Source organism: Silurus meridionalis, chromosome 4, assembly GCF_014805685.1.
Source record: "Silurus meridionalis isolate SWU-2019-XX chromosome 4, ASM1480568v1, whole genome shotgun sequence".
Classification (NCBI taxonomy): domain Eukaryota; kingdom Metazoa; phylum Chordata; class Actinopteri; order Siluriformes; family Siluridae; genus Silurus; species Silurus meridionalis.
The window spans coordinates 18,445,569-18,459,340 of record NC_060887.1 but is presented as its reverse complement, the minus strand read 5'-3'; the positions used below and the strand labels follow the sequence as shown (position 1 = coordinate 18,459,340).

General features: G+C 38.4%; 2 protein-coding genes across 2 annotated transcripts; both read right to left on the bottom strand.

Moving 5' to 3' along the window:
* Positions 1 to 1,415: 1,415 nt before the first annotated feature.
* On the bottom strand, positions 1,416 to 6,835 carry cct3 (chaperonin containing TCP1, subunit 3 (gamma)). The gene is made up of 14 exons (XM_046847441.1): positions 6,693 to 6,835; positions 5,652 to 5,713; positions 5,498 to 5,548; positions 5,075 to 5,137; positions 4,885 to 4,981; positions 4,620 to 4,737; positions 4,232 to 4,418; positions 3,530 to 3,679; positions 3,291 to 3,423; positions 3,076 to 3,157; positions 2,813 to 2,993; positions 2,190 to 2,435; positions 1,904 to 2,035; positions 1,416 to 1,706 (listed from the first exon to the last, which is right to left on the bottom strand). Exons 1-14 carry the CDS (start codon positions 6,718 to 6,720, stop codon positions 1,614 to 1,616), a joined length of 1,623 nt encoding a protein of 540 aa, XP_046703397.1. The 5' UTR covers positions 6,721 to 6,835; the 3' UTR covers positions 1,416 to 1,613.
* Positions 6,836 to 7,402: 567 nt separating this feature from the next.
* pdia7 (protein disulfide isomerase family A, member 7) lies at positions 7,403 to 12,940 on the bottom strand. The gene is made up of 13 exons (XM_046847445.1): positions 12,647 to 12,940; positions 12,155 to 12,233; positions 11,471 to 11,588; positions 11,258 to 11,365; positions 10,714 to 10,843; positions 9,688 to 9,801; positions 9,446 to 9,571; positions 9,178 to 9,360; positions 8,746 to 8,854; positions 8,514 to 8,642; positions 8,353 to 8,432; positions 8,193 to 8,250; positions 7,403 to 8,079 (listed from the first exon to the last, which is right to left on the bottom strand). Exons 1-13 carry the CDS (start codon positions 12,799 to 12,801, stop codon positions 7,990 to 7,992), a joined length of 1,479 nt encoding a protein of 492 aa, XP_046703401.1. The 5' UTR covers positions 12,802 to 12,940; the 3' UTR covers positions 7,403 to 7,989.
* Positions 12,941 to 13,772: the final 832 nt, after the last annotated feature.

Here is a 13,772-nt window from a genome sequence, read left to right as displayed (position 1 = left end):
GAGTTCATTTTATTTTATAAAACTGCTATTAGATAGTTGAATTTGAGATCTGCAATTTGTACACTAAGACGAAGTATATTAACAACTCTGTATTTTCACGTTTAAACTACTATCCAGTATTACTGTATATACATCCAGGTAGATATACTCATTCATCTTCTGAACACTGAAGACTGAAAAATCTTAGCCAGATTTGACGAAACGAGATTTCTTCTGCGGCACAAAGATGGTAGGGTCAGAATCTGCTACCAACAGCATAAATCCATGAACCCAATCAGCCTTGTGTCAACAGTCCAGACTGGAGAAGGGGGTGTAATGGTGTGTAGAGTGTTTTAATGTCATACTTTTGGCCAGTTAATATCAATAAATCATCAGTTGAATGGCACATTTTATTAAGTATTGTTGCTGACCATGTATATCCTTTCATGTCTACAAGTTATTATCTACTAATGGCTAGATCCTGAATGATAATGTTCCATGTCAAAGCAAAGGTCCTCTCGATCTAATTTCATAAACATGACACTGTTCTTTAGTGTCCTTCCAAGTCATTGGATCTAAATCCAAAAGGACACATTTAGGATGGTGTTGAAAGGGAGAGTCACGGCATAAAAGTGCTCCTGAAAAATCAACCATCTTGTGGAATGCAAGAATTTAAGAATAAATTGGGGTCTTAACCAAAATTAATACAGATGTTTTCCCATAAAACTGGTTAACATACATTAAGCAGAAACACGACCGCTAAAGAAGCTAGAACATTCAGTTGCTTAAAAAGTCAATAGAACTCCTCCGTGCCAAACAATGCACCAAAAAGTAGTTTATGTCGTTTAATCATACTTGGAGAGTTGGGCAAAGGGAACTTAAAATAAAGCAATCACAAAGTGAAAGTCGAGAGAGTAAAATCAATAAAAGATCATGACCACTAGTTTCTGCTGATGGGTTTAAATCAGGGATCGATGATCATGCACATCAGGATGTGTGTGATCGCTGGGCTACAGTTAGATTCATAAATTCACACCCTGCACCTGTTCTGCTGATTTCAGAGCCACTACATTTAAGATCATGCACTAGAATAAACAACGACTTTTTTTTTTAAGAACAGAAATTGACTTTCTGAGGTGCTTATTAAATAACGTTAAAAATGACATTTTGCAGTAAAAGTGTACAATAATAGTTCTTTGATACTTGAGACTTATATACCTGATATGAAGTGTACAGTTCTGGACAGCAGGTGCACACATTTGAAAATGTTTTTAATCAGAATGGTGGGAGGTAGTGAGTGATATTTTGAGGAAAAAAAAAAAGTCTGTTGGAAAAAACTGATTTATCACCAAGAGCAAATCACAAGTAACAACCCAAGCAGGTTACTATGGAGTGAAGCATCAGAGTGCATATACACATTGACAAATGTAAACACGTATCTAAAGGTCTGTTTAATTATTCTTCATACAGAGCTTGAAAACAAAGAGCAGAGTAAATCTTTAAATAAGCAAGGCCTAATGGTAGAATAAAAGCCAGAGAATGTTTTATAGGGTCAAGTCTATTGGAAATCACGGTTAACTATTTTAGAACGATCTGGCTTAACTCATGACACTTTTGCTTTTTTAAACTTCCTTTTACTCAGCTCCCTGTCCTCCCCCTGTTTTCTCCTCTCCCTTCTTCTTGTGCCCAGACACAATGGCATCGATGCGCAGGAGTAGGATGGCCGCCTGAAAAGAGAGAATACAGCTAAATAAAGGTGAAGACAACTGGTGGAATTGGGGGGGGAGGGTTTTATACGCCCAAGAGATATAAGTAGAAAATAATTTAATGAATCAGTGCTGAATTCCGCCAAAGCGCAATAGCGTAAAAATCATAACCTCATGGCAAAACAAACAGAAAGAAAACTTATACTTTGAGCATATACCTCTACTGCTGTCTTGTATGTCTGAGCTTTTACAGCCAGTGGCTCGCAGACTCCCAACTCAGTCATGTCTGCCAGAGTGCCAGTCTCTCCATTAACTCCCCATGAGGCGTTGCCCTCCTGAGTGTGCTTTGCCTGAAGTAAAGAGTTTTGTTTTCACATTTAAAACGTGGAAACCAGCCAGCATGCTCGACAGATCGTTAAAAAAAAAAAAAAAAAAAAAATCAAAATACCTCCATATTTTTACCTAAAGTTAAAGAAATTAGCATGCACATAATCACACACTTACCCTAAGAGAGGTGAGCACACGGATGGTGGAGGCTCCACAGTTCTGGATGAGGGTGCGGGGGATGACCTCAAGGGCCTGGGCCACGGCGCGGTATGGCCACTGCTCGACGACAGTGAGGGCACGTGATTTCTCCATCAGCCTGTGAGAGACAGCCATCTCTACAGCACCACCACCAGGCAGCAGACATGGCTCCAGCAGCACGTTACGGCACACCTGCATTGCGTCCTGCAGATTACGCTCCACTTCCTGGGACACAAAGCGCATACACTTTAGGATCAAATTTTATGCACCACCATGTGACTAATTCTTCTAATTCTAGGTCTGAAGAATTTGTGATTATGCAACACAAACATAAAACATCCTTAGAACATATGGTACGTACTAATAACCACAAACTGCACTGTTAAAAGAAAGAAAAATTCAACCTGTGGATAAAACTACACAAGGACAGCTTTAGTAATGTCGCGTTTTATTTATTTATTTTTTTTTAGTCGATGACTAATATTATGGCTACTGTCTGGGAAAGGTTTCGATGCAACTGAAGCTCCTACAGGGAATCTCTGACCAACAGATCAACAGTGTGTATAGAGAAGCATACAAATGCCTGGTCTAGCGTCTCTCACCGCCAGAATCTCCTTGCAGGGTCCTCTCAGCAGGATGGTGCAAGCTTTGGGGTCTTTGCACTCAGTAACAAAGGTGAAATACTCATCACCAATTTTCTTCACTTCAAACAGGCCTGCCCCTGTTCCCACATCTTCCTCACGCAACTCATCTGTCCTGCTGGCAATGCGTGCTCCACAGGCTCTGAGGAACATTTATATTGTGTATATAAATATTTATATTGTGAAAAATGAAATGAAAACACACTTGAATACTTTAATTTTACCTGCCAATGCGGTTGTTGTCTGTTTTACGGACACGACGAATTGCAGTGATGTTGGCTTTTATCAGATAGTGCTGAGCCAGATCTACACCGAAAAAGAAAAATCTAATTATAAAAGTGCTAGAGTGGTGTAGATCATGTAAGGTCATGTAGGTCATGTAACGTGTGCACGTAATATGTATGTGCACTGCAGAACATGCGTTAGTGCTTGTGCATACCAGAGATTCCCTTCTCGGTAAAGACCAGGTCAGGTTTGAGACGGATAATATCTTCACAGATATGCTGGATGTACTCTTCCTCCATCTTCAGGATTCTGCTAAAGTCTTCCTCCTTAGTAATTTCTATGTCCGTCTATATATAAAAATAAAAAAAAAAAAAAAAAAATCAACAATGGTCAGGTTTGCAGAAGTTGTGTGTGGCTGCAAATGCAAGTTTTTTTTTTGGTCCTTTGCCTTACCTGGCTCTCACCCTTCTTGTACTCTAAGGAGCAGTCAAGGAGCACAATACGGGGGTTTTTGATGAGACGGCGCATACTTGGATGTGTTACGTCTTTGTTTAGCATCACTCCTTTCAGCACACAGGAGTCTTCAATGACTCCACCAGGCACCTACCCACAGCCAAACAAGACTTTAAATAAACTTTCAGCAACAATTTAAGGAATCACTGTACTGGCCTAAAGCAAAGTATGTTTACAGAAGTCATTCACAACTGTACAATTTATACATTTTTGCCTTAAAACTAAGAATAATTTTTACTCGTAAATATGTCGATTTACATTACTGTAACACGTGCTCCTGCTCGACTGTTGTGAATAAAAAGCTTGGAGTTGATCTGCATTTTGAACTACTGATTAATGGCATATTTGCACAGCAACAACCTAAAGCCTGAGCAAAAATAACTCCCATTTATTAAAAAATTCTAATCACATTAGAAAGCAAAGAGCACAGTGTGTTCTCAAAAAAATAAAAAAAAAGATAAATATAATTTATATGCCATGTAACTTAATGTTATAGACATGTTATATATATATATTTATTACACACACACACACACACACACACACACACACACACACACACACACACACGGCTCTAATTCTCAGTGGGTATTTTGTTTTTTCATCCTCAGACGTGAAAAGAAAATCCTGTGCGACACCTACCTTTTCAACCTTGGCATACTTTTTAATATCAATTTCCTTGCGCCCGTTCTCCTCCAGCTCCACGGTGCGCACTGCGTCCAGCGCAATATTACAAGCCATACTTGACCAGTGACTCAGTGCCTTGGTGTTGATGGCTGACTTAATAATCTTAAGCATCATGTCCCGATCATTTGGGTCGACTGGAGTGCTGTGGGGCAAAAAGATCCAGATTACAGTATGTCTTATCATCCCAAGTCTGGGTGTGAGTGCCAATCATGTGGCATGACATTTGTAATTCCATGCAGGCAAAACCTTCAAAACGGACTGAGCACTGCTCATAAAAATGAATAATCCATCAAACACTTTCCTCAGCCTAAGCAAATTGAGCACGTGTGGAAAGAGACATTACCTGATCTCGTTGAGTATGTTGAGCATGTCATCCAGAGCCTGCCTGTAAGCACTGATTACCACAGTGGGGTGTATCTGCTGCTCCAGAAAATGCTCTGCCACTGACAGCATTTCTCCAGCTACACAAAGAAAGATTCTTATAATACTGTGACTATTGGTTTTATTCCAGAGATGACAATTTAAAGCATTTTATTTTTATATAAACAAAATATTAAACTTTTTTTTTTTTGTTTTCTTGATACAGAATGAACAAAAATCCCACTCACCCAAGATAATGACAGAGGTGGTGCCATCTCCCACCTCCTCATCCTGAGTGCGGCTGATCTCAATCATGGTCTTAGCGGCGGGGTGCTGCACTTGAATCTGCAGGGAAGAGTCAGTTATAAATAAAGCCGTCCCCTATGATCTTAAAAGCCCCATGAGCTGTCTTGTAGGCTTCTAGAAATGGTTTATTACCTCTCTCAGAATGGCATTGCCATCATTGGTCATGACAATTCCTCCCATAGGGTCCAGTAGCATCTGGAGAAAAAGGAAAAAAAGTATTTAATTAAAACCTGCTAACACTAGTTATTGACAAACATCTCCAGTGCTCCGATCATAGGACAGACGGGATTCATTTTTGATAACTCGATCCTTTGATGCTGAGATCAGATCAGCATAAATGGATGATAAAGATCGACACCACATAAAGCCTTCGCAATGGGTGTGGCAGGGGTGATGTGCTGTTTTTGATAGAAAATTACTATTTGTATTAATCTGGGAATAAAGTGATGTAATGATGAAGGGCGTGGCTCCTGACTACAATTTTACACCAAGATCCACAACAACTGGTCAGCGAGCAGCTGATGCCAAAGCCAAGTGAAAAGCATCATTACCCACCTTCATCATAGCTCTTGGTCCCAGACATGTCCTGATTATATCTGCTATGTTCTGCAAAAGAAAAAAAAGAAAAGAAAAGAAAGTAATCCTTGTTAACACATTATAGATAGAGAACTGTAGTGTAGGAGTTTCTTAGCAAATAAAAAAACTTTACCTTCGCAGCATTAATATTGCTTATCTGGACCTTCCTGCCAGACTCTCTTTTCGTATTCTGACCTAAAAAAATAATAATAATAATAAAAAAATTATGTTTAACACAGAAACATGTTCATATTTGGTTTTTTTTTTTACATCTGGGTGTGAAACTCATTCATAATCATTTTTGATTGATCTGAATGGGTAAAATCACCATGTCTTAGCGCATCTATTTTTAATTTATCCAGTGTTCAGATGTTTAATCTGTTGTTCAGGCTATAAAAATATATATTTTTTTCCCCCTCATATCTGTTAATCAACCTCAGTTCTAATCAAAATGATTGTTTTTTTAATCCAAGATTTTCTATTGCCAATGTAATTAGTGACGTCACAGACAGGGGGAAAAAACCCACACAAAATGACTGAAATTTATTATAAAAAGTAATTGCGAAATGGATTATTTTTGACCATTTATCACAGTCTTGAATGTGTCAAAGATTAGAAACAATCTGTATAATCGGTATATCTGTAGAACAGTAAAAACCGCAACATTTTTTACAAATCATTTTTCCAAAAATAAATGTCAAACTAAGTTTTCACAGTTTTTCGGAGAAAGAAATCATTAGGTGGCTGAAAAAAGCCAGAAATGTGGATGAGGTTTAACACAATATAATGCAAAGTAATGGTGCATCTGCGAACTAGGAAATAATTGCAAGCTACAAATGACAACTTTAGCTATTATTTTGCAGGTAACCACAAAACTGGAATGCACTGGCATCTTCCTCACATTTCCCATTCACAGATATAAGGATTAATATGAATATATCTATATCTATATATCTATATAGCTACAGACTGACAAGCAAGCTAAGCTAAGCGCCGAATAAGATAGCCAGCCGGTGACTAAGCTAGGCCCATGCCATGCCCGTTAGCCTGTTAGCCTCCCATCAGTTACACAGAGAACAGCCTTAGAAACGGCCCATTTTGAGCGGACTGGCTTATCGCTAATTTAGCGGTCTTTGTGGACACATTTAAAGAGATAAAAAGTATAAATTCTCACTAAGCACGAGAACCGGTCTCCCCATCATGTTTGCAGCGTGGTTCGTTAGCCGGCACACAGATCAGCACGCAGCGTAGAGAAGAAAGGAAGAGCGAGGCGTGGCCGGAAACTCACTGCTACCGTCCGCCAATGAACGCTCAAGAAATTATGATGGACATTGTTCTAAGGCAATAAGGGTGCCGGTTTTGCCGTTATGGACGGGACATCGGAGTAGCCGGAGGATGAGTGGTGTTGGGGAGGGCTTTAGCGGAACATGCCAGAAATTTCATACTAGTCAACTTGCAGTGACCGTCTAACCGGCCATATAAAGAAATTAGTGATGGGAGTTGAATAATGAGATAACTAATAAGATTTACAAAGATTATAACACAAAAACCTGATACAACACATAATTGAATCTGAAGACTTAGAAGACTAATAGTGTGTGTGTATATATATATATATATATATATATATATATATATATATATATATATATATATATATATATATATATAAAATAGTGTGATTTTTTTAAAATCTGACCAGTGTAATCCATCAAGTGATGTCTCAGATTCTTATAAATGCTTGTAATCTTTCACAGTCTGTTTTTTTTTTTACCTGAGTGCTACAACAGTGTTGAATATAAACACAAAATATATAAATATCTAAACTTATGTTCAAGATTTAAACTACCAAACACATTATTAAGTTAAACACAATCAAAATCATTGAGATTTATGTTGGTATAATAATTTATTTACTGAAGGGCAAAAAAAAATGTAGTTTGACATTGACCACGACAGTGACTTTTGCAATCTCACCGAACGCACACAAAGTGCAAATGAGTTGTCTTAGAAAGCACAGTTTCCTGTGATTTTTACAATCTTAGAATAAAACATTGGCATTTTGATAAATGCAAAAGACCAAAAAAATAAAATAAATAAAAAAAGCCCCCCCTAAAACATACCTAATGAATGCAGGAACATATTTACCCATCACATGTTACATATGCTGCCATTTTCATTATTATATATGATTTCATTATTAATTTACAGGGCATACCGCAATCATATTGTGTTGCAAAGTAGACACAATATGCTGGTTGTGGCTATACAAAAAAAACCCCTATTAAAAATAGAAACAAAAGATTTTATATAAAATGCCCTATTTCTTTTGGAGCAGCTTCATGTAACACGTAATAACTTAAACAGATATAATTATTATCTGATTTTAAAAAATCAGTGCTTAATAATGGCAAAATGATTCTAATTGTTGTCTATCGAATCTCTGGATCTTTCTCACTGTCAGGTCAAATTTACAGGTCATCCCTTAGATTTCCAAAGACCAGTGGATTTGTAGCTTCCTTCTTCAGGTAGCTGATGAAGTCTTTGACCTCACGTCCACCCTAAAAGAAAAAGATATTTACGCAAAAAATACAAATTCAACTGGTGAAAATCCTCCTGCTGTTGGTTTATTATACCATGAGATTGCACTGTACAGAAATGTTTACAGGCATACCTCGTAACGCCTTGGTTGGTCTTTTTGTCTGGCAGGAGCAAAGTAAATTGTTGGGAAACTGAAACATAAATCATATCTACATTCAGTACAATGTAATAAACAACAAAGCAAAGTTTAAGAACTTGTTCTTAAAGCTTAAGCACAAGGATTTTAGCTTTACCCTTGTACGTCATAATTTGGAGGAATATCATTGGCAGTGGCATCCATCTTAGCGATGACTATGTGGGAATCACCAGATAGCTGAAACATTGGATGATGATTTATGATTATATGCTGAACAGTGAGCAAATGATGCACAGTCCCTCTCGAAATCTCCCTTACCTTTTCTCCAAGCTCAGTATATACAGGCTCCAGATTTTTACAATGACCACACCATGGGGCATAAAACTCCACAAGTACATCTTTCTCAGAATCGTTCACAATTTCGTCAAAAGTGTCAGCCACCACAACCTGTGTTTAAAGAAACCCTATTGATCTGACTGGAAATATTTTACATTTAATCATGAGCAACAGAACGTTACTAAATAAATGCCCATGAGCTCCGTGTACGCACCTTGACAGGCCCTTCATTTGTTTCAGGCACAGGCTCAGATTTAATGTACCTCTTCAACTGATTGGCAAAATAATCCTCCAGGAAATTCACCAAGGATTTACCATCTCTCCTGTGAGGAAAAAAAGCAGGAAGAAATGCAAGTCACACTGTAAATGCAAAGGTATTTGACAAGCTCAACAATTCCTCCCAGTGGCTAATGTGCAAAACAGCACACTTATTTTCATTAGTTCTCAACTCCTGTCTTGGGAAACAACTGAATCAGCTCATAAAAACCTTGAAGGTTTGCTGATTCAGGCATCTCTTGTTAAAGCCATAGAATCTGTAATATGTGCAATACATTTATCTATTAAAGCTATTACAATGATCAAGAGTAAAGTAATTGCTATACTAAGTGTTTGATCAGGTTCTGTAATAGTAACTTAGCATACTTACGTGAACTCCTCCTGCATGATGTACTTGTGTCCTGCTCTGGTCTTGATAGTGATAATGGGTGTTTCTCCTCCATCAGACAACTGTAGTCCAAACTCCTCCTCCAACTCCTCATGAAATTCTTCCCGATCAGCCACAGCAAAACTCAGTCCACGCGACAGGAACTGAGTCGCCACCTTCATAACCCTGGAGAAAAATTCATTGTATGAGTAATAGCAGACATCTTACACGACTTTAAACACATACTATATTACAAACCAGCGCACTTCACCTGTTTCTCCAGTAATTGGTGCCCTTTGGATTCCGCACATAATCAACATCGTAATAGGCTGTAAGCAGATCTTTCGAACTTAAACTGTCTTTGTTCTCAGTGGTCAGATGAGGACAAAGGCCAAATCTGAGGGAACAAAAGGAGACCATAAATTGTGATACTGCATAGGCAAATGTTCGCATAGGCTGTGATTATGAAAAAAAACAAACTAAGAAAAAAAACCAAGGGAAAGGCAAACAGACATGTTGTCCCTGAGGAATGTGCGTAATGTAGAGGTTGAGAGAGATCCAGCAAATTTCAGCACACTTTCCTCGAATACGTTCCTCATGTGTGGAGGCCGAAAAAGCAAGATGCACCTTGAGAGATTTAAAAAGAAACAAACAGCATAAATATCACCATTAAAATTAATTTACATTTTTGCAGTCTTTTGTTTTCTTAAAAATTTTTTTTTATAAAAACATGAATGCTGCTTTTGTTAATATTCCAATTTCCAATCGTTTAGCTGAAATACTTTTCCATGCCCCTTGTTAAACCTGCCAAAGGTGTTCTGGAGATTTCCTTCTGACCTTGCAATCCAGTTAATCCCGCAACAATTTAGGACTGCTGACCAGTGACTAGGCAGGTCATTCCAAGACACTACAGCTGACTTTTTGCTCTCTATATAAAACACTTAGAGAGCTTGGACAAATGCTTTAGTTATATGGAGAAGTTTGTTTCAATTAGCTGCAATCCAGACAGAATTGCATGGTGCTGAAGTATGGAATTGTAGCCATGTTGGTGAAGTATTCCTTTCACTCGGAATAACTCTTTACTCTTCCCTTCTCCGAAACAACCCCAAACTATTAAGATTCCACCATGTAGGACTATAGGTCAGAGGTGCCCAATCTTTTTCCACAATAAACCACTGTGAGTGCAGATTTTCATTTAACCAATCAAGGGCCACAACTGATAGTCATTGAAAAAAAAAACTGTAGATTTGAACAGGTAGAAGCTGGTGTGGAGTGGCTTGGTTGGAATGAAAACCTGCACCCACAAAAGTCAGCAGTCTGCTAACACCTTCCATCCAAGTTTTTCGATTGGACTCATCTGTCCACAGAACTTTCTTTCAGTCATTTATTGTCCAATTCTTGTGTGTTTTGCCTGTTAGCTAGCCTGTTACAGATCAACAAAAGCAACATATCTGTGTCTCAAAATCAATAAAAGACTAGGTATTTCCATACTTTTTAATGTGCCCTTTATGTTCCTTTTTAAACATATATTCAACATACTCTGTGTCCACACCATATTTGAATCCTATTCTCAAGTCTGTGACATGGGCAAATCGAAAGCTGTCCCTCAAAGCACTGGAGGCTGTCAGAAACTCAGCAAGCCCCAGAACGTCACTTCCTGAGAAAAAGCCTAGAACACAAAGCAAAATCATAACTGGCAGAGTCTAAATTCTCCTCTAAGAAGTTAAAGTTTTAAAAGGCTGTTATGACAGGTAGAAGGGGAATCAGTAAAGTGGGCTGGTTCCTTCCACTCAAATAAAGATGCTACAATAGGAACGTAAAAATGTTAGCACCACTGTATTCCCAGGAATTACTTCTGCACTTTGTAATACAAAATGCCAAATTCATTTAGTGATAAAATATGATCAAATAATATAGATCACTAATCAAATCGATTAGTTATGCTGATTCCAGTGTCCCCTGACATGTCAATGTACTGACTAATCAACTGCTCTCCACACTTTAAATGTATGATTTATTTTTCCAATGATCACAACATGGATAATAACACCACTCTCCCACAACACTCGACATAACAACTCACCCACAATACTGTAATTAAAACTATTTACGAAAGCGTCCAACTCAGCTTCAGTGTGCAGAGCTACAGAGCTTGGGCCAGCCTGCTTCTTCATATAGCTCACAATGCCATCTATGGATATCATCAAAGACAGAAAGGCAAAAGAATACATAAACAAAAAAGGGTACAAGAAGCACGTTCTAGTGATTCATATTCACATCAAAGACAAACACCCACCTGCTGTCCGAGGACCATCGTACATAGAGGCTTCCTCGCCATTTCGAAAGATTTTCAGAGTGGGATACCCATTCACTCCAAACTTCCTGCAAGTCTCAGAGTTTGCAGTGCAGTCAACCTGATCAGAAAAAAAGAGGATATACCTATACAGACAAATTCACCACAGAATGAGTTGAACTACTCGACATATTGCACACAAGATCTCCAAATGTTCATGACTGCCTGAGATGGTGTAGATCAGGGTTCACCAACCATTTTGAAACTGAAAGCTACTTCTTGGGTACCGATTAATGTGAAGGGCTACCAGTTTTATACACACGTCTGAAATAACAAATTTGCTCAATTTACCTTTAATTATATGTTATTATTAATAATTAATGATATTCATCTATGTGAAGACACTGATCCTGTTAATGATTTCTCACAATAATTATCAACAATGATTTAACAAAGTAAAAAACAGGTATTTTTAGAAAAGGCCCGCGGGCGACTTATGTTGGTGACCCCCTGGTGTAGACTCTAGGCTCCCACTGAAATTTGTATCATTTATACATAAAACTCCTCAACCATTAAAAGGAAGACGATCTGAATGAGTACAAAGGATCATTATCAAATCATAACTGTATGTGCTTTATAGAGATTATTGCTGTTGAAAATGATCTATGCATATCCAGGTGTACTTACCTTTGCTAGGGGCACTGTGCCCTTTAGTCTGGTAGCGGCAGCTTCATATTCAGGAGCTAACCTCTTACAGTGCCCACACCTGGGAGTGCAACAATGAAGAAAAGATTCACTTTTAGCTTTATAAGTTACAAGAGGAAGCAACACAATGAAATTCATGGAATCAAGCATTAATAGTGTGTCAGAAGCCTGAAAACAAGCTTATAAATGGAACCAGGATTGTTAGAGCAGATATCTTCACTAATGACTGATTTGTTTATTATGCACAAACCTTTTTGCATTTTTATTTATTTATTTTTTGCTCAGGAATGAATTAGTTCTAAGGTTCTTAAACAATTTCTCCCCGCTCTTCTACTGCAACCACATTCCCAAACACGTTTAAAATAGAGTTTCCATACCAAGGCTACTGAGCAATAAAGAAAGCATGCATGCACTATTAGAAACAGTGTCTCGTACTTGGTGAATGTTCAGATCATGCACAAATCAAGCGTGTACCACGGAGCGAAGAACTCCACGAGCAGGAGCTCGTGCTCGGGTACACGCCGCTCGAAATCCGCGTCCCCGAGCTCGAGCACGTCGCCGCTCCCCTCCGCGAACCACACACTGTGTAGGACACCGAGGCAAAGAAAAGCGATATTAGAAAAAAGCATTTTGATTAAAAAGCAGGACGGTTTCTCAGTTATACAGAACTTTCTAACAGACTACAGAAGTTGAGAGTGACAGCACGGAGAGAAGGCCGCTGATTGGCTGAGAGACGAGAGCGAGTGAAGACCGTGTTTGGGAAGAAGCGTCCTGGTCTCTGTTTGAGGAGCTTCACATGGGGGTGTGTTCAAAATCACACAACAGTTCACCCTGCACTTTCACTGCTTATTGATATGTAAGAAAGTAACATATCAAGTGTATGACACCTACAGTTCAGTAATTCAGTTGTTACTAAATATTATCGAATTGAAGAAGTAATTTTGTTATAACTTTCCAGCGGGGTCCTGCTATGACTAAAGAAACCATCAATATTATACAGAAGTGCAGTATAACAGACTGCTGTGTCTTATACAGCAAGAATGAGTTCCATTACTAAAACAAGAAACCCAATGAACACATTTCAACAAGTCTCCTTCCACTGCAGCCTCAGCTGCACCACCTGCATACATCATCTCCAGCAGGAGCACCAATATTAACCTCAGAAAATAACACAAATACAGTTCTTCCTGGTTTTTTCCCCCCAGTACATTTCTGTAGTACTTAGGAGTTACCTGAGCATGGAAACAAATTAGGGGAAAACCATAGTGTTTTAAAATGAAGGTGGAAAATCAACAGGAAAGAAAATGCAAAAGTATACATGCTTCTTGAAAAGGTTTAACAATTGGTTTGAAATATTTCAGCCAAGCTTTTCTTACGATGTCCAGCTTTTTTTCATGAAAAGTCTGCCTTGAAAATGGACCTGTAAGTATTTGTGACCAAATCAGTTTATCCTTTTCTGTCAAGCCACAAAGTCCACAAACATATGTTTGAGCTCGTGCAGTTTGCTACAGATGGTGGTTTGCATGCTCTGACTAGTGCACTCTCTGTCAATCTAATTAAAGGGAGTGAAAATGGCATCTTAAACCTAAACTAGAGGCAC